Source organism: Passer montanus, unplaced genomic scaffold (genome assembly GCF_014805655.1).
Source record: "Passer montanus isolate IOZ18808 unplaced genomic scaffold, ASM1480565v1 scaffold10, whole genome shotgun sequence".
In the NCBI taxonomy this organism is placed as follows: domain Eukaryota; kingdom Metazoa; phylum Chordata; class Aves; order Passeriformes; family Passeridae; genus Passer; species Passer montanus.
Window position 1 is genome coordinate 26,164,943 of NW_024356505.1, and position 24,429 is coordinate 26,189,371.

The following is a 24,429-nucleotide window of genomic DNA, read 5'->3' on the forward strand; positions in this document are numbered from 1 at the left end:
TTGAAAAGTTACGCTTTCTTGATACCTCTTGAAAATACCTCACTTGATCTCACTAAGATTCTTCCTTCAAAGTAGCACAGAATTCCTGTTCCACAGATTAGCACCCAGATCACAGCTTCTAAATGTGTTTAACTTCCAGTGCAGTTAAGCTGTGAAGTTCTCTGTGAAAAAAAAAATCAGTGCATTATTTTGTATCTGGCTCTGTTTCCATAACATCATTATTTCTACCATCTAAGATTTTTTTAATATGAGACAAAAAAAAAGCTCCAATTGGAAGAAAAACACATATGGAACACTGTTATATTCCCTAAATACTTAGCCTTTAAAGTTTTATGGGGATGGGATGAAATGTTGTGAAGTGCTGATCCGACAGAAGGAGCACAATTGGCAATGACTGAGGAAATCAGCAGTGGAAATGGCAGGAAGTCAACAGAGACTTTCAGCCATCGAGTTTCAATTTTGAGTTCAGGTACATGATTTTGTGAGTTTTAATTCTGATTTTGCATTAAAGCTCAAAAAACTTTAGAATCCTGGTATTAAATCACAATTTGAATGGTAAATAATGCTATAAAAATGCAAGTCCTTAATGTTTCTTGCAATAGACTCTGATCACTGCTCTGATTTATTGCTGTCATTTACAACCCATTAAATATCCTTTGTTACAGCATTTTAAGCTTTTCACAATTTTGGAAAAGTTATACAAAACAAAATTACAAGTATGGAATAATATAACCCTTATTACCTATTCTTCAAATTGAATCTGGGGTACACAACCATCCCCAAAATGAGAACTCTTAGCCCAAGAATGTTAGCCATTCTGTACTTAAAAAGTGGTCCTGAAGTACCTTATCTCTTAATTTCTAATTAAAACATTTAGTGTTTTACCCATTTAGTGCCTTTAGTATTTTTACCCATTTCAACTTTACTGAATCAAACATGCTATCAAATATCACTGCAGGGTTGGCAAAATAAGGTATTATATTGCAGGTGCATATAAATATATGTAGAAGTTAATATTAGAAATACTACTTATTTCAAAATATTACTAGATATTTATAAGAATAAGGTATTTATAAGCATATGGTCTTGGATTGAGAGGTGCAAGAAAGAAAAATATATTTTGAGTAGAGTGTTTCATTACTCTCATGCTTGCTTAACAGTTTCAGGTCAATTCTATCTTTCAAAACAAATGTGAGTTATTTGTATATCCACTGGCTGCAAACCTACCAGATTCAGTGTGTGATACCAGAGGGGTTTTTCCTGAAGCTCTGCTCACTTTTAGACACTGTAATCACACATCTGCATAAGCAGCTCTTCAATACAAACACACCTTCATTCTTCAACACACAAACCAGGTAAGATGGTATAAGATTTATTAATATTTTCTTTTACTAAGGCACATGACATATAGAAATACTGAGGTACAAAAATGCAGTTTTCTGCATATGAGATTTAAAACCCCATTTTGACAAAGATGAACTACGTCTCTTCTTGCTCACAACATTCAGCTTTTAGCCATTTTTTTCTTTTGTACCAGTTCAACAAGCAACTTGTATCTTGCTATACACTCCTCCTGAAAGGAAACACAAAAGTGTTATTCAAAGGTTGATATTTTAGTACCACTTTAACTCTATACTTTATTCTAGGAGAAGAGCTGTGTTCTGGTGGTTGTGTAGGGTTTTTTTGTGTCTGGTTTTGTTTGTGGGTTTTTTTTGTTGTGGGGTTTTTGTTGGGTTTTTTCTTGGTTGGTTGGTTGTTTTCTTGTTTTGAAGTTGCACACTGAATTTGAGAAGGGGAATCTACATCTAGTGAAGAGGGGATTAGAAAAATAAACTTGCAATTTACATTTCTTCATGGCTCATTTATCTGTTTGAAGAGCACACAAACCCAAGAAACAGTTACCAGTACTCCTTGACAGTGACTGCAAGAGCAATTCTGAACAGCTGTACTGCAGTGCCTGCTTAGAAGAGTTCCTCTGCTGGGAGCCACACTGCAGGCAGGTTAAGCTGAGCCTTCCAGGTCACCAATGCAGCACCTGCTGACACCAGAAACTGCAGAGCAGCTTCTGGCCAAGACACCCAAATCCCTCCCCACGCACTTGCTGCCTCCCCACTGGGTTTGGTACAAATATGATGGGGCTTTTCTGCAGCCACAATGGCTGAAGCAAGCAAACCAAGCTATCACAACTATTAGGAACTCTAGTACACACCATCTATATCAATGACTTTTAACATTATTTTTAAAAATTATACGTACAAAAAGAATGTTAGATAGATTATAGGGCATTTAACACTTGCAGATTATGTATTTTGTTTGTTCATTAAGATGGGTTGAGAAAGGTATTGTGAAAGTGTAAGCAAAGCAGCTTATCAATGTTTGGTTACTAACTTTGAATCAAAATTAGTTTTAAAATCTAATTTTGTCCTGCAATTCAAGAACTGAAAGGCAGAGGAGAGGTAGTTATTTTAAATGAAACAGGAGTTATTTCAACATTTTCTGCATTAGCTCAAACAAGCTAACATAAATGAAAAAATGTTTTAAATAAAGCAACAAATGTGACAGTGACACTTTTTAGGTCACCTGAGTCTGGACTGAGAGGCCAAGTAAAGGCCTCACCTTTCTACATGGACCATCATTGTTAAGGTAATTAAAAATTGCTAGCAAATGTATTTCCCCTCAGTTGATACTGTAGTTCAGTGAAAACAAGTCATACCTTGCTTCTTCCAGGAACGCATTTTGCTATTTTATCCCAGCGGTCTGATGTTCCCTTTGGATACTGCTGCAAGGCCATTTCAAGAAGTTTCTGTTGATTTTGAGTCCACAGTTCTTCTGGTGCACGGCTCTTCTCCCTTCTTCTGCCTTCATCATCACTCTCTTCCGCTTGCTCAGTGTTATCAAAATCTTTCTGACGCCTCCCTCTGCCCTTCTCTTCTGGTACCTCTTTTGTTGCCAGCAGAGCCGTTTCAGGTGCTTTGACAACTTTTCGTCTTCGGTGTCTAGTTTCATTTGCTATGGTCTCCTTTGGATCTGTCTGGGTATCCATCTGCTCTGACACAAGATTGTAGTTGCCCTCCTCCTCCACTTCCTCCTCCCTCTCTCGCTCGGTGATTATGTGGTCCGGCAGATTCATGTTGACTTTCAAATTTTTGGAATTGTGTGCCAGCGTTTTAAGCTCCGAGAGCCTAATGATACCTGTTAGAAGCACTGCTGTTACATTTCTGAAAAAGTAAAACAGCCCACAAACAAGCAGGGAACTGCCCACAAATTAAAGGTTCTCAGAATAGTGCAGAGTGGACATAAAGCTCTTCTGAACTGACAGCTTAAGAAAAAACTGAGAAAACAAAATTGATCAATCACTTGATCATCAAGATGATGAACTTTGCCAATTAGGAGCTTGTCTGATCTACAGGAATTGCTACTAAATTCCCACACTGATACAAACAAAGAGAGCAACCTGAACAAATGACCAAACCCCACAATAAATGGAATACTAAAGCCCAGGAGGGCTGAAGGGAAATGTTCCCTCAGAATACCCAGCAGTTATTTTTTCTCAAAGCAAGGCAAGGTTACAAAAATCTCTCTGCAGGGCAGACTCTGAAAGGCACAGCTATCACCCAAACCCAGTCATTTTCAGAAGCACACACCTGGTGTATATGTAACAGAATCCTTCACCTGTTTGGCTTTCAGGGTAACCTGCATGAAAACAACAAAAATGAAGGACTATTAAAAAATTTAATCATTTGGGCAATTGAAGAATTCATTATTAGCTTACCACAAAGCACCTACATTAAAGACACAATAAATATGGTGAAGCTGTTATTCTTTTGCTGGCTTTGCTCATATGTGGAGTTCAAACTGGCTTAAAGTAACCTTCTATATTTTGTTATTTTTAAATCATTCCTAGCTCATTAAAATAATATAAACTATGCTATACATTCCTATTACTATCACCATAATACACCACAGCTGATACTCAAATTTTATTTTCTTTCCTTGTTAAACCCTAATTTTCTGGCCTAAAAATACCACAAGGATAGGGGGGAAAGAACCAAATGAATTATCTTCTATATATTAGTTTCTCAATACTGAATAAAAGAACAGAATGACCCACACAGGTCCAGATGATGGAGCACACAAGTGGACAGGCATTCAGCCCCAAATGAAAGGCAACAGTTTGACTGCCAAAGATCAGCAAAGACATCTCCTAAGTCCTGGGACTGCAGCAAAAATTATTACTGATAGTCCAGAGGACAGAGAGCTGCTTGATTCAACCTCCCCATGTATAATGAAATCTCTGTCTCAGGAATAAAATAACACTAATCTTAGCAGTTTTGAATTTTTTTAGAGTAAAAAGTGATTGTTTCAAATTTTGTTCTGTTTGTAAGCAAATAAACAGCCTTTCTCCCCACCCAGAACAAGGAGCTTCCTCATACCAAACATCTAGACTTCAGATAACAAGTCAGGCTTCACCTAAGATTAAGATTCTTTAATTATTTAGCATCTTTGTTATATAAAATGACCACAGAATTATAGAATGGCTTGGGTTAAAAGGGACCTTAAGGATCATGTGGTTCCAACCCTCCTACTATGAAGACACCTTCCACTGGACCAACCAAACCTTGAATACTTCCAGGCATCCCTGACTTCTCTGGGCAACCTTTTCTAGTGCCCCACCACAGACAGAGAAAAAAAACTTCTTCCTAATATCTCATCTAAACCTACCTCCTGTCAGTTTAAAGCCTTTCCTCCTTGTCCTATCACTACAGGCACTTGCAAAGTCCCTCTCCAGCTCTCTTGTAGCTCCTTTTAGGTAGCAGCCTACAGCCCCAAATTCAGGTACCACAAAAAAAAAATCTTAAAATGTAGTACTCAAATAATTATATAATATTTTTAATTGCTGAAAATGTTTTATAAATACTAGATATAAATTTATTTTTTTTCTTTTTGATCGTGAGGACTTTATTAAAAAGGCAGAAATTGAATCCAATAGTCTGAACCACTCAAATCAAACTTAAAATGAGAACAGGCAAGACACTGAATCAAACTCGATACTGTGTGGGATGGGTTCCCTGTGTTCCCTGCTCTCTGAACCTGGGACCTCAGATGTTAACATCCATTTAACACCTTAGTGTGTGGCAGTGTGCTGCTCAGACCAAAAATAAAAAATACATCACTTACAAAGCCAGGAATCCCTCTGTGTGGGATTTGTGGGATTTAGCCACAATAGGAGTCATTTAGGCCTCCTGAGCCACAGCACAGACTTCTGCTGTTTCAGCTACCTAATGTTAACAAAAACAATTATTCCCTACTCAGAGCAGCACTAGAGAGCAAACCTGCCAGAGGATTGTAAAGCCATTTGCTGTGAGAAGAATTAAATATTAAGATTCAGGATTTTTGTTCTATGACAAAATTCATAAGTGAGCACCTCAATAGTTAAAAGACCTTGGTACCATCTGCTCCTAGTCTGCTGTGTTTGGTTCCTCCCACCCACCTTTCTGCCCACGAAATTGCAGCAGTTTGCTGTAAAAATAGGCTGGTGCTGGATCTCCTTAAGGAAATGACAGCAAGACTTAACAAGGCAAAGTGGTCTATTTTCCCTACAAATTAAGCCTCATTTTCTGGGATGATTAAGTTCAAATGAAAACTCTCTGAACAATGAAATCCCAACTCTAATTAAGCAAAACCTTTATCCAGAGGTAGACATCTGGCACAGAAAACTCCAGCTTCTACTGTTGCAGTATGATAAAGTTTTAATTGTTCAAAGAAAAATGTCAGAATACTGTAATATGAACAGAAAATTTTAAGTGGCACTAACAGTTCTGGGACCTCTGTGATCCCAATTTTGAAACAATAGAAGGGATCTTCCTTGAAAAACATGATCCATTAATAGACATTGCCTTCCTTAAAAAAAATTATATTCTAAAATAATAAAAATTAAAATGTTTGTGTTCATCTTTAGCAGTGTCTCTACAGCACTAATAATTTAAAAGGCTGAGAGGAACAGAAACCATTGACTGCTGAACAGAATGGATCCTTAGTGGTGTCCTGCTATGCATCTCTTAAATAGAAACCATGTTATATAAATTGGATTATAATAGATTATTTGCAAAAGAAGGAGAAGAATTTGCCATGCAAACAAGCAGCTTTTAGAGCTTCCTGCAATGACGCAGTGGATTCATTGTAAATATGACAAGGCCTGCCCTACCTTTGTGTATTCCAGAAAACTGTCTCTAAGCCACTTTGCTATCTTTAAACTCGGTCTTTCTGAGATTCACAGCCTGCTCATAAGGACATGAAGGGAAGAAAAAGACAGCAGAAAAGATTCCCTGAATAAAACAGAGCAGAATGAATTGCCAGCAAAGACAGGTACCATGAGCTGCTGCCTCAGTGCCAGCTGAGTTCAGTTTTCTCTCTGTTGAACCTCTGATGTTTTCAGCTCTGCAATTATCATTTTATCTTTCAAGCTGAGACTACACATGCAACACAAACTTTGCTTTGGAACTGGTGCAAATCAGCTGAATTTCAGTTTCCTTTACAAGACAGGTGTCCCCAAATTCAGCTAGTGTATGTATCCCATGACAGATACAAATTTTGCTGCATATTACATCTATTTGGACTGGAATCTAAACCATACCTCTCCATTTGACCTGTGAAGGATTTTGGCTTATTCCCAGATCCCAATTGCATTTAGTATTTCCCCTTACATGCCGAAAATTCAGGAGTAACAGTCTTTCCATAGGTTATCTTATGTTGGCCAACTTTTCACTCATTGAAGCTTAATTACCAAGTATTAAGTTACTCCATTCATCACATCTAATATTTCCAAGACTTTACCTTTGGAAGGTTTTAGGGTATATGTTCATGTTTTGATGGACTTTCAATTTGAACATTCACCAGGTAAGCTGGAAATAACAAGTGTGTGTATGGTTTAGATACTGAAAATCTACCATTTCAAACACTGAACAAGCACTTTCAGTTGATATAAGTTTGACAACTCATCAAGCTTCCCACAGCTTTACTATCATCATTTACAGGTTACAGGGGAAGATTATTTGTCTATTATTATTTTTGTCAGCTTTGGTCTTCACACAGAAGTCCTTTTCCAGGTGCTATGTACAGTTCATGTTTACTCCAGCTCTTTTCACTGAGAGTTCAGGTATCACTTATTTAGCCTTCAGATTTATGTGTCCATGAGCCTCAGCTGTCATTGGCATTCCAGATGCTGACACAGGGCAAGAATCGTTAACATGTCAGTATTAAACTGCTGAGGATTATTAGGAATCCACCCTATGGAACATATTAAATTGTATTTCAATTTGATCTGTTGGAGTTTAATCATTGTTCTTGCCACTCAAATCTGGACTCTTCTGTTGCCCATTCCTCCAAGCTTTTTGACATCTGTAATATCAATTTGAATTTCCTCTCCAGGGGTGAATAGTGTTATTTACTAGCTAGTTGCTAACTGATTCATAAAAAAATCACTTAAGTTATGCAACATAAGTTGCTCCATTACCTTCTCTGCTTAATTACTTATCAAGCTTGCTTATATGATATTATTACTTTTTCAGTAGTTAACAGATAACATACTTGGAAAAACTTATTCAAAGTATGAAGCAGGTGTAGAATACTCTCCTGTAGTTATTACTGCTATTTGTTCCTGCATAATGCTTAAAAATTACAGTTTTCATGTATATTGAATTATGAGTTTTATCCTGACTGTGAGGTGTGCTAAAAGCCTGCTGTTACTGACAACAGCTTTCACCAGAGTATTAGCCAACCCCCTTAAGAAATCCTGGGTCTGGGGACACCTTAAATAATAAGGATCAAGACTGTGAAATTGATTTAAAACAGAAGACAGAAGATCTCATATTCCTGCAAGTATTTGTACTGCTGAACAGACACACTGCATTATTTTATAGGAATCAACTTCAAATGTTGTAGTCCACAAGGGATAACAGAAGTCACAAATAAAGTCAGGTAATGTCATGCACAGTGAAACAGATTTCCTTAGACAGATAAAGATGACAAAAAAAACCTAGATGCAAGCAATCAAATTGCTGGAGTAGAAATCAAACTATCTTACTATGGGACCTACAGAAAGAAACCACAGGAACAATTTGCTTCTGAGAACTCCCTTCTGAACTCTGTTTCAATAGCTCTTCAGCTATAAAAAGATTCTATCAAAAGCAAGTGGGATTAGTGGGATGATTTTATGTGATGAAAGCCAGACAGAGCTGGTTTCCTCCTGTACTGCTAACAATTAGTCCAGATCACAAAGACTAGTTGCTACTTAACAAGACACCTAGCAGTAAAAGCATTCCTCATCATGACCATGCAGATGTTAACGCTCTTATTACCCTGGACACCTGCCACCTCTTTCAGATGGGACAATTGATACTTCAGAGATGTAAAAGGAAAAAAATCAGAATCAGCTTAAAAAACTCTCAGATGCATAGGCAAAAGTAAATTTTGCTATCACATGAGTGAGAGGGTACTTTTCACCCTGCAGGGAAGGCAGACATAAAAAAGCACAGAACCATGACATACCTAGAGGGAAAACTGTGAAGTCAGGTACAGTGATCCTACTGGTGCTGAACAGAGAGACAGAAGCCTTTAGCAGAAGATGAAGAGCAAGTCCCCCTTCTCACAGCAGCAGCTCTGGCTCAGCTGAGCCCTCCAGCACTGCCCCAGCCCAGCTCTGCAGGGCACACACCAATGTGCCACCAAAGCCTTCACCATTCCCTGTCTCCTGGGAATCTTCTGTGGGCAACAACCTACCTTCCTTCTCTAGGACAGCTTTTTGATCAGGACTGCAGCAGACAGGCACAGAAGTACAAACCTCTTGGATTCTAATGGTATTTTAAGAAAATAATGTGGGATTTGTAGAGGAAGAAAATCTATATCTTTTGGCTTTCCAAATGTATATAAACTTCTTGCAAAGAAGGATGACATTATGGTGCTACTGAACAACAGAGTCTGGTAACATTTTTTGTTACTCTCAGCATCTTCCTGAGCAGAAGTTCTCTAAGTATTTACTAAAGATGTAATGGTTTCTCAGCATTAACTAACAAATTTGCTCTCCCAATAGCAGTCTTGGGCACCCAGTTGTTATCTTCCTGCATGCTCCCCATCTAGTTATGTCATGGAAAAAAATGCCAAGATCTGTGTAATTACAGAAAAAAACATGGAGACAGCCTGTGAGTACTTGAGGTTACTATAAAGCAATAAGAAATTTCTTGAATATTTAAGGCTAATTTGAGTTGCAATCACAATCTTTTCTACAAGGGAAAGCCAGACACAGAAGGATTTTAATGCCTTCATGGCTTTGTCAAAGTAGTAGGTTTTTACAGATCTAACCTTCCAGAACCACACAGAATAACTTGCCAAATTTTAAGTTCTCCTCTTATAATCAAAATGCTACCTGCTGTGCTGAATTTTCTTCTAGTCTAGACCTAAACAGCTTTTTTCATATTAGCCACAACTGTATCAAGCATTGTTTGACACAAGTCAGACAACAATAATGACCCATTCTTTTATTTCCATGTGACTCAAAATTTGTTGCTTTATACACTGACTTCCATTTTAGACACTAAAAGAGCTTTTAAAATGGTCTTTCAGTTTTACCAGATTGTAGAAACTTCAAATCCTGATACATTGAGCCAAATCTTTCTCCATTTTCCAAGTATCCTCATTTGCAACTTAAAAGACCACCTGAAGTATTTCAAATCAGACATACCTTTGTTTTGGCACTGCCAAGTTAGAGTTAGTTTAGTAGAATGCTACAAATTTTCCCAAAAGTTGGTAATGCAACTAATGTCTAGCCACTGTGTAGGTTAAATTTGATACTAGTACAGAAAGTGAGTATTTTAAGGACAACATTCTTGAAAGAACTACAAAACATGAACTGAAATTATGAACTTAACTGAATTTGCTTAGAACCACCAGTTGCAGCCAGCAACAATACAATTTATTATGCTTATGGACTTTGAAGCCATGTGTGATTCTGAACTTTGCCACAGCAACAGAAATCCCCAAAACAATCATAAGTTTTATTATGAGGCAGTTTAAGATGTGACCTGCAAAAAAGGCAAATTTGACCTAAATCAGCAGATGTAGAACTTTTTTCAGTTTAAGTCCCCAAACAGTTAATTTAAAGCAGCAAAAGAATTGCTCCTTTTTTCAGGACACAAGAGGAAGAACTTTGCAATTAGACTTGTGATTATGCTGGAGACTTCATACTGTGCTTGTTTTTTGTCAGTTAAAATCCATGAGAGAGTCTTTAGCTCTATCCTATGGGCACTCATGCAGGAGAGGAGTTTGACTCAAATGCCCACTGCAACAACTACTTGGACATCTTATTTTGTTACTGATGATGCAAAATGCATTACCTTTCTTGACAGTCAGAAATTTGAATTCTGCAATGAAATTCAAACCCAGGTCACCGTGAGTTTGGTGAGACATTACTTTAATTTATGCCACTCTATAAAAAGTTGCAGCATCACTGGCTTAACCCCTTCACAATCCATCTATTTGGACCAAAAATTGCTGTCCCACTGCCTTCTGTAAAAAAACCAAGCAAACAACTTTTCCTTTAAGTGAAAAGAATGCTTTGGTCATGCTTTATGAGACAAAAATCCATTTTGTTTATAAGGGGCATTGTTCTGCTCAATCTTATAAAAATGGCAGGGACAACTGTAGGAGTGCACAGAATGAAACTGTACAGTGAGAGTGCTGAGAACAGCAACCACCTTTTCCTCTCTCCAAGTATCAACAGACTCACTCTGGTGTGTCTGTGGGATTAGACAGGTGTTTTGAAGACTTCACTCACAGACTGAAGAGTCTACATGACCTATATATTATCTAAACCCCATCTTAGATATTCATAACCTCTCCTGGACCTTGATCTAGGTCTTTATACTTCAATAAGCAACTAGGAGAACTACTGATTACATAAATATATGCAAACTGCTAAAGGGTGAGTGTTTCAGAATATCCACAACTGGACTGCACTGTAACTGAGTTAACACAGACAGTACACAAAATGAAATATAAAACAGTCTTAGGAAAACAGCTAATCTCCAGAAGCAAAAGATCTAAAGATCTAATAAATTCATGAGCTTTCACATATGGACCATTTCTCATATAGATGTTTTCTTGTTGGCAAAGTAATGATCTTGCATTTGTCAAAAATAAATCTATTTTACAATGGCATACGAAGTGCAATGAGTATGAACTCACACAGTCAGACTTACAGGCTGAAACTGTTGCTGGGCATACAAGAGATATCACAAAATATGCACCCACCCCCCCAAACCTTATGCTTTCAGGTTTCATGGTAATTCAGAATGTCTGCCACCTGGCTATTGTTTTGCTGTCTACCTCAGTGTTCTTCTATACAAGCAGCAAATCCCAATCAGTCTGTTTTTGCAACACAAATGCATGAGATTAGTGACTGCAGGAGCAAACAGAATCAGTTTAAATCCTGTAAGACAAGTGAATGATATTACTTCACAAGTATGAAATCTGAGATCTCTTTGCCTTTAATTTAAAAAACCTGTACCTAATAATCACATTAAAGTCTGTTTGGCATGCCAGACAGTTTTTACTTCCTCTATTATTTTTACAATTTGAATGTCCTTTGTAGTTACTGAAATTAATTTATGCCTTTCAGCAAATATTTTTTTAAAACTTTTTATCTATAAAGGTTGGTATTGTCAAGCACAATATACTTCTATAATTTCACATCTAAGTGCTTTTCCTCAATTTTTGAATTCAGCAAAAGCTGACAATCATTACTATAAATCTTCATAAGGCTTAGTATTTGTCAAATCCAACAATATCATTTTTTGCAGAAATAATAGTATTGCAACTCCATTCATTATTTATACTATGTTGTAGACTGTTCACAGTGCTTAGGAAATTCAAACATAACTTTTTTATTTTGTTTTAAAAGGTCAATTATTTCCTTAAGTATTGGCAGACAGGAATGAGAACTAACCCTGGAGCAACAAATTCAGCACGGAAAATGGGTCAAAGAACAGATGTTTGGAGGATGACAGAGAGCAGTGGTACAGGTAACCAGGTCAGCAGGCAGGAATCCTGATTAGAGTTAACTGAACTCCATTTCCCTTTCATAATCAAAATACTTGAAAACCTAATTTACAATAACAGCCAATTGCAATAAAAATGACTTAAAAAGCTGCAGAAGCTTTCCGTTGTGAAAGCAATAAGATTTCATTATACTAAGCCAGCTGAAAACCATCTTTATAGGAAAAGATTGCTAAATTCCCTATATGCACATACTGAAGTGACAATTAGCAATTTAAATAATTTAAATAATTAAACATACTGATAAAGTGAGCACAACTTAACCTCATCTATTTTGGGTCGATCACTCATTGGCTGTTAAAAGATGTCTTCCCAAAGAGAGACAAGACAAACATTTACCATGCCAGAAGTTAAAGCAGAAACCCTTCCTCCAGCATGTCTGTACCACACTACCCTTGCTCCGAGGTGAAAAGCACAGGAATATGCTGCAAAGATATTTATGCTGGTATCATATGAGGCAGCATAAACAGAAACAGTAGAGCTGAGTGAGCTCAGGGGCACCACAGCATGGCTGTAGCTGTTTATTGCTGGAGTTTGGCTGCCACTTTCCCAGCAGCCTGCATCACACCAGGTGGAGGTACTTGTTTGGACAGGTAATCTGGTAGACATACCCACATAATGGGTATTATTTGGGCTGTGCTTGGGAAATAACAATTAACAAACTAAATGTCTATGAAACACCAACTCAACTAGTACTAGACAAGAAAAACACTGAAGGAACACTGTTAGGAATTACTGCATTTAGGAAGTCAAGCTGAGGTATGTACATTGATTACTGACCAACTATGGTGACTATCTGGCTTTAATTCTACATTTTTAAAAGTGAATTCACACATGCTTCCAATTGTAGGGAAGGGTTTTTCCTTCCCCTTTTCCTCCCAGATAGCTTGCACTTGCTAGTGTAATCACAGACCATATGAAGAGAAGGACCTAACCTCAGGCAGAACCATTGTATTGAAGTTTCTTGCAGATGTTTGTGTAACCTGTTCTTAAAGGCCCACAAATAGAGAGACTCCACAGCAGCTTATTCCACTGCTTTATCATCTCCATTGTAATTCTTTGTCCTTCAGTGTCTAACTCTGCAGCCTCTGATTAAATTTGAGGCAAAAACTTCTTGCCCTGTAAGACCAATACAATGGACATTATGGTTTTCTTTTTATGTAGTTGAATACTTACATTCTCAGTTAATTTTTAAATTTTTTTTTTAGTTCAACAACATTAATTCTTTCACAATCTTTCCTTGTAGATAACATTTTAGGAACTGATTATTCCCACCTGGACTCTTTCTATCAAACCACATGTTTAAGTGCAATACTCAACACTAGACACAAACGAAGGATGCAGTAAGTTAAAACAACACTATGAAGCTGCAAAGTTAAAAAAAGCCAAGAACACTCTCCTCAAGTCACTGCTTCACACTGCCTAAAAATTTCAAGTGGAAGCACAGCTGGATGTAGTAGAAATTTATTTCTTTAAAAAAAAAAGAAGAAATTTAAGATACAATTTCTTTGGGATGATTAGAGGGAGTGAATTTCACTGATACTCTTCTGATATATATGAATGGATTCAGTTTATTCTTTAAAAAGTTTTGAGATTTTTTCTAACTTTTTTTTTTTTCTGAGAGAGAAAGCTTGGAGACAGAAGCAACAATGGAGACAGCATTTTGGACTGGATTACTGTGAGCTATTTTTATGAATACCTATTTAGCTATCTACTATTAAATAAGGTGTGAATGTATAAAATCACTCAGAAGCAAGCACATTGTACCTTATCAATCCTTTCTATCATGATTCTCTAACTGTGAAAGGAAAACCAAGCCTTACTGCTCTTGATGCTTTGCAGGAGAAGAAAGAAGCAGACACTAATCTCAAGTTCTTACAAAGTATTTCCTTTACTAGAAAATGTTGGAAAACCAAATTCAAATTCGTCCTTGAATGTTTTTCTTTTTCAAGAGATAGTACATTTGCTAGATAATACATACTTCAAACCTTCTCTGGCCTGACTCCTGTTAAACCAGCTGTAAGCAAGGCACTCCCAACCTTTGCTACACAAACTGTTTCAAAGCAGCACCTTGTACACCAGAACTCCTCTCCTTGCCCTGCTCCCTGCAGACACAGGGAACAGCTGTTTGGGCAGCAAATGCTGCCTGCACATGCAAACACCTTTTTTACTGCACACAAAGTTAACAACCCAGAAGCTTCTCCTGCAGCTTTACCATAACATTGCTTGTTTAATTATGGTGATGCCCAAACAAAATAAGAGTCCTTGCTGTAAATTCAGATTCTATGTTATCTTCAAGAAATATACACAGGATAAGTTGTACACCTTATTGAATACTGAAATCTTACTGAATGGATATATCTGAAGTAGTTTTCAGTTTCACCATTTCAGTAATAATCTGAGACCCAAAGAAGTTCCCATGAAGCTTTTGTTTAAAACATTCATTTTGTAAAATACTTGTTTCTGTTTCCTTGTAACACCAAATTGCTGCACTTCTTATCATTGCTGTGTAATGCAATGATAAAAGTAGCAGAAACTCTAATTAGTTTGTGTCAGGAAAGTCACCTAGCACTAGCAGTAGTTGAAAATTTTTAGAGAAGTAAAAACTTGTGTGGTGAACAATTACATGAGATTACTAGAAGTAAAAAGGATTACATTCAGACCTTTCTCCACACAAAAATCCTGGAAATTCCTTTTTTCATACAAGAAAATTACAGCTCTTAGAACAATCACGTCTTTAATTTCTCTTTCCTACCTACTGAAACAAAACAGCAAGTTGCTCAGGACCTCTCATCTAATGGAAGAAACAAGTGAGCTTTGGTTTTTTCCTTCCAGTACTGGATGTGTGCAAGTACAATACTGGGCCAAACACATTATGCAAAGGGTTCCTAATACACCCAAGTCAAGGAATAAAGCAGGCAGTGGGTGCAAAAGGGAATCTGAGGGTAGTGCTAGTTTTGTGATGGATGGATGTAGAACCATTCCACATGTCCATACTATCCATATCAAGACAATCAAATTTTCCAAACCAATCTCAAAAGCTCTTTGCCATGAGCACTGTATACTACCAACATGTGTGTAATATTTTTGCTGTTAAGATCAGTAAAATGTAGTATATTTTTAATAAATTTCAGTAGTATTATTATTATAAAGTTTATTATTATTAAAGTTTAGTATTGCTATTATTCAGTTTAGTCAGTTCAGTAGTATGAATACTTCAAGTAGGAACACAATAAACCTTAAAAACCCTAATTTCATTTGATTAGCAGGTTGGTAACTTCTTGTTTACATACACTATTTTGCAAATAATGTATTGTTCTAAAATTAGAATAGTGCAAAATACTTATTTTTTTAGTATATGTATCAGAGCAGTATAAGTGCATGAAAACTTTAGAAGAAAGTTGTCAAAATATATTTTTGTGATTATATCAACAATGAAAAAAAAATTTAAGAAGTACACAAATCTCCCAGAGGGCTATTACATTTCACTGCAGTCAGTGGCTTTGTTTTCCATTATTTAAGATAATTCCTGAAATATGATAAATAAAGAACATCTAATCTCAAAATGTACATGAACAGATTTAAATGTTATTCTCATTAACCCCTACAGAGCCTATAAAATAAGGTCAACAGAAAGGGCTTTCAAATGGTCCTCAGTAGACACTATGACATGTTCTAGTGATCTATTGGTTGAAAAGGAGAAGTCTTTTGCAGCCTAGCCCCTAAGGCTTTTAAGATCATAACACTTAAAAAAAGTAAGTACAAGCTTTGGTATCTGGTATATGCTATAAAATATAAATTAACAAAGACGTTAATTAAAAAATATTATTTGAAAGTATACTATAATACTGAAAAAAGGCACTGAAATAGTATAATGCACATTACATGGTTTTAAAATTTGTGAAGATATTTCTGCTTAATTAATGGAAACCACCTGTCAAAACACCATTAGCTCATATGCATTTTTTAAGGACTGGCTTGAAACAGAGATGTAATCTTTAACCAAGTCACACAAACATTCACTTGCAGTGAAAGGAGGTTGCTACAAAACCTGCAGTTCATTGTTTTTTCTGTTACTGGGTTACAGTAGCTGAAGTTCGTAAGCACCAGAATCCCCCATCCAGCTGATCAGTTACAGCTGTTAATTGTGGAGGGAGATACTGGTTGACATCTGCTTCTTGCATAGTTAGTTAATGGTTCACTTCCAGGTCCTAAAAGGATTGTAGCTTCTCTCAAAAGACAATGTCAGCCCCCATATCTGCCTTCTACACTGCCTGTCTTGTTCTGGTTTGTCATCCTCTGCACAATGCAAATCTGAGTGCACTCACATCTGCCACTGATCGACCCAATTCGTGAGCAATCTTTTCCCATCGACCGGGGGTCCCCCCTGGGAACTTAACCATACTTCTTGTCAGCTGGCTCAGGTCCTCCTCTGTCCATTCAGGTGCCTGTAAAACATTTGTAAAACATTCATTACACTGGAATATTGGACATTTATTTGCAAGGTAATATACGGACAATATACGGACAAAAAAAAAATCTTTAACCAAATGGAGCAAATAATAAAAAAAAAGAAATCTGGGTATCTTCTCCGTGTCTTGTTGCTGAAAGTGGATAAAAGCAAGAGACCAACAGCAAGACACTAAAAATCCTGAACACTCAAAATTTGCACTTTGTCTATTATGTAGACTAAGGCAATTAATTTCTATTAACTTTAATACAACATACATAACACAACACCACAAAATGCAATAAAGATAATATTCAACAATACTTTTATTAGATTATGGGGTTATGCAAAAATTAGGTGGGCCCAAGTCCAATAAGAACTTAATCTGACTACTGGTGTAAAAGACAACAAAAAATGTTTCTACAGCACTGCTGAGGCCACACCTTGAGTTCTGGGTTCAGTTCTGGGCCCCTCACTACAAGAAGGACATTGAGGTGCTGGAGAATGCTCAGAGAAAGGAAATGAGCCAGTGAGAGGTCTGGAGCACAAGTCTGATGAGGAGCAGCTAAGGGAGCTGGGGATGTTTAGCCTGGAGAAAAGGAGGCTCAGAGGAGACCTTTGTGTTCTCTACAACTGCCTGAGATAGAAAACTGTGGCGAGGCCTCCTTCCCAGGTAATAAGAGCTAGGACAAGAGGAAATGGCCTCGAGTTGTGCCAAGGGAGCTGTAGATTATATATTAGGAAAAGTTTCTTCACCAAAATGGCTTTTGAGCATTGTAACAGGCTGCCAAGGGAAATGGTAGAATTGCCATCTCTGGAAGTATTTAAAAGACCATGTGTGGATGTGACACTTGGTCTTCATAGAGCCGGATTAATGGTGAGAGTCAATGATCTCAATGGTCTTTCCCTACCAAAACGATGCCAACGATAACAGTTTAAGACACAACATTTTAAACATTTACTTAATTGTCTATCTAATCTTTTTTCAGCAAAGACACAGATAATATCTCCATTTTGACATATTAAAAAAGCCTCTAAATGAAACAGAACAGTCATCTTAGCTTCTTATCACTGTTACCATCCTGTGTTTTAGCACTCTAGCATGAACCAGGAATGAAATCTCTTGACTTTAATATTCCACCAAGATGATTAAACAACAGCCCTCCCCCATCCCCCCCCTAAAATGCAGTTATGCCACAAAACCAGACCGGATGCTTCCCCTACTCAATAACCAAAAGATATAAAAATGTTTTACTCCAACTACATGCCAAGCTGTTAACAATGACTGTCTTCATAACGGCCAAATAAAAGTGAACAAAGCAAGGAACACACAATTAGAGCAGTTTAAGGCATGAAATCGTGTTTGCCTCAGAAGGCAAAATGCAGTAACGGTCTCTGACGTTTGCAGCATCTTTGGCAAAGACTGCAGAGCCAAATCTTTGTTAGCATCAGTAGTTTGCCATTTTATTTATTTTTAAGGAATTCTTTATGACATACCTCTTCTAATCACCATTTCCGATAATGAACAGGCACATATCAAGCGGTTTGCATTACAGAGCCATCAGCACAGAACAACAGTCAGAGGTGAGTGACCCCAGGGACCATCTCCACAACTACAGCAAAGCTTCTCCCTGACACTAATCCTGCCTGTCATTCTCCCACTGTGCTCTAACCACACTGACATCCGCCCGCTGCACTGCAAGCTTAACGGGGCCCTTCCTGACTTTTTACTGTCTCCCCCAATCAATGGTTCAAGCGTGCTCTTTTCACCATGTCCAAATGGCAGCTTCACTCATAATCAAAGTGCATTGCTCCCGTTAAAGGGCTTCCCGAAAGGCTTCACCATTTGCATTCATTTGCAAAGCAAACTACTTTTATTCACTTTGTTCTGCTATCATGAGTGTTCCCTGAAGCAGATAAATTGGCATAAATACAACCTGCCACTTAAAAGACAGTAAATAATAGCCAATAGTAGCAAGGATTTTATCAATCGTCCTGGTTTGGATCCATGTAGTCCTTTATTCAATGCTGAAAGCCTCAAACATTCATAGTTTTTAATACAAGAATAAAATGAATTATCTCTGACGATTCAAACACAAGATGCTTAAGTAACGTGTGTGTATGTGAGAGATCTCACACATACATTGCTTGCATTATACAATTACACCCTAGCCTACAGAAGAAATTACATACATAGAAAAATCTCCACATTGCAAAACAGCCTTATTACTTTTACTGGTTTAAACATGTTAATATATTATATACTTTTATTACATTATACTCCATATAGATATTTTAAATTAAAATATTTCTCAGGGATTTTTGTAAAGAAAGATTTCCAGTGCTGAATGTTCTACTTATAAAAATTTTTATCACTGTAACTTAAATAATGAATTCTTCTAAAGAGTTCTGGTTAAAAGCCTTTTGTTTAAAAATCAAATTTCATACCTCAAAATTAGGGTTAATATGTGCTTTACTGTAATTTTCTATTTAATTTGTACTAAAACTTGGTGATTTGTTTGTTTGTGGGGTATTTATAATAGATTCACAGTTACATTCACAGCCAGTCTTTCTTACCATATCCAAAGCATATCTAAGCAATTACACATGGAAATCAAGATGATCTTTTCAGTTATATACAGATGTTGGAAGCTTTCTGCTAAGTTTTATTTTCAGACTTTTTTGTAAGCTTTGATTTGTGCTCAGTTTTACTAACCACTTGTAAATATCACAGAACTCTTGAGTTTATCTTCCTAAATAATGGACAAAACTACAATCATTCTGCAAATCTGTAATTACACAGCTAATTCAGGGCACACAAATTCATTAGCTACATTAAACTATCAACTTCTTAATCTTATTTCAAGCTGACAATAAATTTAAAATGTGAAGATCTAAAACATTTATAAATTTGGAAAATCTCTGAAAAAGTTTTGGGTTTTTTTTTTTCCAGAAAATCCGCTCTCAACAGCAAAAGCTGTAAAGGAGCTTTTGTGAATTTGCAATTCCTCAGCAACAGTTAATTGTGTCTTTAGATGCAACAGCGCCTACTGTGATCCAAGTACTACAAGCAGCTACGAGGGTGGTCATGGTGTGAATGTATTCTCCCTGTTCTAATCTGTAGCCAACTGTAACTGCAAGAGTCAAATGAATGCATAAACATACTGCTTTGTCACCTAAAACCATGTGTGTCCAATATTACTGAAACACTGGGCCAAATTTCATCTCTACAGTAAAGCAATGGAAGACACCACATGGTGAGGGGACAGCTGTTGTTACTACACAAGCATTCAGATTTTGCATCCAAAAAGCCCCATTCTGGGATTAATTCCCCATACTGAATACAAAATTAAAAGTACGAAGTTATGGTCTAAAGTCTTTAAAATGAAAATAAGCTACAAGTGTAGATACAAAAAATTCATAGCATTCCCATAAATAATAATCCTTAAGCATGATTTATCGTACATAGCTGGCAATATTGAGGGATTAGTTCACCCAAAGCACCATGCACTTTCTATAGAAAAGAAATATGAATGCGGTTTATTGTTCAGCATCACTCTTACATGGGCATCTGCACTTGGCAATTCCATCCCACCTCTTTCAGCATGACAGCTTTACACAATTAGGATTTTTTAAAATATGAGCAACACTATTTTCAATTACATTAAAAGCAAGTTTTTAGACAACAAAGCATTTCTTGTCAAGATAAGTCTGACTCATTTAATCCTGTTAATAAGTATAAAACTATATATGTTTTTATTGATAAAATGGGAAAGTGGTTGGTATTTTAGAGTTTTTAAGGAAACTTTCAGAGTAATTTACAGTACCTTGACATTGAAATAATTTTATTTTTCTGGATTAAACTTTAGCTTTAGATAATTTCTTCCTGTCATCAATATACCGTATATTCTGTATAATTTTTTATATATATATATATATGTATATGTATATGTATACACACACAGAGTATAATTAAAATCACTGCTGTATTTTATATACGTATTTATATATTTTATATATATGTATTTATATATTTTATATATTTTGTAAAATGTTTCAATCTATTTAGAACTTTGTGCTACACTTCATTTAATTTTGGTGATTCACTGATTTGGAGCACATCTAGTCCATGATCTTGCAAATAAAGTATGTGGCAGCATCTGTTTAAAAATACCTGTACAAACATTTTTAGACCAAGGGTCCTAGTAAAACTGTGGACAATTCTGCAAATCAGAAAACATTTAACCTACAAGATGGTGGTGTTTTGGTGCAGTAACTAAGGAACAGAACGTGAAAGTTTTCCTATTTAATTTTTTGCTCATAATGTCTTATTTTTATTACAATAATCTTCTACATTGTTATAATTTCTTGCTTTACCTACAAGAAGTCAGTCTAGCTTTATTTAGTCTATACACATTTGGCATTGTGATTTTGCTGTTGCTGAACACAAAGGGTCTTGCTTCAGCTCTAAAGATCTGTTGTGAAGCTCTCAAGATCAGCTAGAGGGTATTAATAATCTGAACTCATCATATTCAAAGCCACATGTTCATATATAACCCTTTGGTCCTTCAAAGCTCTTACTCACATCCAACTCTCACTAGTACTGTTTTTATTAGGTGAGCCAACAAAAACAAAGACAGCTATGCTGTTTCAGAGCAATGGTCAGAGCAGGTCAGTAAGCACATCATTTGTGCTCAGGGAGTGCAGCAGCAGCAAACTCTGTGATAACAAGAAAGATTATGTTTATCATTCATTCTTTTCAGTCCCACCCTGCTCTGAAAAAACAGGGACCATATGCACATACAGGAGCTGGACGAAGACAAGCATACAGGTTACCTACCATCCCCCTAATATTCTCCCAACTCCAATTATTTTCATCTCAAGCAATTTCTCTAGCCCGATATATTTTATCTATTTAGATTTATTTCAATTAATCTTGTTTTTCGGGTTTTTCCAGTTTCCCGTGAAACTATGTAAACTTTCTGGATTTGCAACATCATGTTCCTGAGGAGCTGCACATATCTGCTACTCACTAAACAAGAACTCAGCTTATTTTGTGTTTGAACCTGGCTACCACTAGCTTTGATGACATCTGACTCTTGGCTTTCAGAGAGTCACCTCCAAATAGTCTGCATCTACTGCCCTCCATGTCACTTACAAATTTATTCAAAACACCTCTCAAGAGTATTCCTCTGTAAGTTTTCTCTTTCTGGCTAGAGAGTTCTGATCTACTCAGCTGTAAAGCCATGTTACACATAATACTTCCCAGTATACCTTGTTCTAAACCACCTGCAATTCCATTGTAACCAACCTCTTTGAAATGAGGTACCAAACTGCACAGAGCAGGATTAATCATAAATTAACAGTGGAATAAGGATTCTTCTGTTTTGCTCTCTATTATTTTCTTAATAATTTATAAAAATTTGCATTAGCTTTGGCATGGTCCTGAGCTGACATTCTCAATGAAACCAGCACTGATAACTCCTCAGGGATCAAGATCAGCTCAGAGCTCATCATCTTGTGCATGAAGTTTAGAAGTCATCCACTGTATCAATCTTTGCATCACTTTGTGTTTATATACTGGGAAACTTTTCTGCTGCTTTGTTGCCGAAGCAGTCAAACTCCTAAGATCACTCTGCAGTTCTTCAGTGTTTGCTCTCATGTTCACTGTTCCACACAATATGACCACTGACAAACTCTCTCACCTCAAGAATCATCTTTTTACCATATTACCATCTTCACTATATGAATACATTTAACAGCAAAATTCCTAGCAGAAATTCAGCCAAACTGCACTGCTAACCTTGCTCTATTGAAAGAGGTATTTATTTCTACCCTCCATTTCCCATCTTTTAATTAATTATTTGCCTGGGAAATAGCCTTTTTCTTATTCCATGATGGTTTTCTTTCCGTAGAAACATACGAGCCTTGTTAAACCCTTCTGGAAAATCAAGCAGACACTATCAATCAGATCACCTCCCTGCATATTTGTTAATCTTTCTATGAAGCACAAAGGGTTTAAGGCAGGACTTCCCATTATAGAAGCAATGTTCAGGACTCCCTGCAGGTCATATTTACCTGATGCTCACGAATTCTTCTCTTTGTATCAGTTTTTTTGTTAGTTTTCGCTAAAGAGTTGTTGTTGAAAGTACAGGCCTCTAAAGGCTCCTGAATTCCACTGACAACTTAATAAATATGCAGAATGACACCTTTGCCATTTCAGTCCCTAGGCACCCACGAATATAAACAGTTACTTGAATTATTTAATCCTTAAATTTTCTTTGAACTCTGTGTTGCACATCCTCTGGTCCCAGTAACTTAAATAATTTAATCTTAAACAATATATTACAGAGGTTTAAAAGATCATTAATTTTAGATTTTTTCAAAGCAATTACATGTAAACATGAAGATATAAGTAACTGTCTTTTCTTATAAAGTTGTCAAAATAATAACCTAATCATAACCATTTTTTGTTTATACTATTCCTCAAACAGGAATGCCTTTGGCATTAAAAGCATTAAAATATTAAACAATATACATAAGTAGACAACATCTCTTAGAGAAGAGCGAGAACTTCGGAACAGAAGCACAAAGTTTCGTCTGCCTCGGTCTCAGAACTGAGCCTCAGTCCCTACCACATGCAGAAACAAATGTTTTAGGACAGAGATTCTTTCCTTCCTGACAGCTGTCCCCAGTATGGATTAATGACTTCCTAACCATGAAGTTGAATCCATTTTGCTTAAAAATGGATCATTGCCAATGATGAAGTTGTCCACTCTTGTCATCCCATATTTGCTCTAAACCAACACCATAAGTTGACTTTCTACACATTCAGTTTCTCACTTCTTACCATACCCTGCGGTCTTTTCATTTCTCTGTCCCATATATTTCTGCTGTGCTCTACAGCTTCAGATATAATAGAGGAGGGAGAAGGAAAAAAACCCCACATTAAATAATGAAACCCACCAAAACCCCCACTACCAGGAAACCATTTACTTTCTAAACCCACACCTGAAGTGAGTCCACAGGAAAAGATAGTACCCCTCGGAGAGATTTTTTAGACCTTGCCTGTTTGAGCATGAGGATTTCACAGACATTTCTATTAGTGGAGCCCTGAATCACTCTGTTACCCCTTGCAATTCACTGCACTGTAGATAATTTCCAGCACTGAACAGATCCTTGCAGATTTATACAAAACTCCTCTAGTGACATTTTGCAATAACAAAAATGTATCTGTTTCCTGTTCTTGACAAGCATTACTCTAAAGATTTTCCTTTCCATCTTAACATTACTTTGTAACTGTAAGAAGTCTTGCTGACAGAACCTGTCAAAACCTTTATAAATTCCAAGTGCATTGTAAAGCTCTAATAGTAAGGCATAACTTTTCTTTAAATTCACACTGACTTCTTACTATTATTTTTAAATTGGCACTCCTAATAGTACCATTCATTTCATAACTTCAAAAAATTACCCAGTATGGAATTCATGCTAACCAGTCTGTACTTCCCAGAATCCTCAAGCAAGCTCAAAAATTGGTATCCTATTTCTATCTTTCATTTCAAGGCTCATTTAAGTAATTGCTAAAATATTAACAGCAGTATTAAATGGATTTGATATTAGAGTTATTTTCAGGTCAACGAATGGTAAAGACCATTGTTCCAAGCAATTTGTTATTTATCATCCTCAGATGAACACTTCAATCTAAAACATTCCCTTCTCACTTGTCTTCAATACATGATGTCAAAGTCTCTAAAACTTTCTTGTAACAAACATGGGTGAAAAGGACTTTTGGCCCTAGCATCTTCTAGAAACTGCTTTATATTTTGATCACCCAGTATTTCATCTAAATCCTTGATAGCATTCCTTTCTCT

The 24,429-nt window shown here is 36.5% G+C and overlaps 1 protein-coding gene across 1 annotated transcript in view; it reads right to left on the bottom strand.

The window, feature by feature from the left end:
* Positions 1 to 1,351: 1,351 nt before the first annotated feature.
* DNAJC1 (DnaJ heat shock protein family (Hsp40) member C1) overlaps positions 1,352 to 24,429 on the bottom strand; it is a 165,183-nt gene continuing 142,105 nt past the window's right edge. Inside the window, exons 13-16 of the mRNA XM_039705591.1 lie at positions 16,437 to 16,556; positions 3,645 to 3,693; positions 2,714 to 3,192; positions 1,352 to 1,573 (exon numbers count right to left, since the gene is read on the bottom strand). Of these exons, the coding sequence (XP_039561525.1) occupies positions 1,505 to 1,573; positions 2,714 to 3,192; positions 3,645 to 3,693; positions 16,437 to 16,556 (717 nt within the window). The 3' untranslated portion in view covers positions 1,352 to 1,504. The remainder of the gene's footprint in view (positions 1,574 to 2,713; positions 3,193 to 3,644; positions 3,694 to 16,436; positions 16,557 to 24,429) is intronic.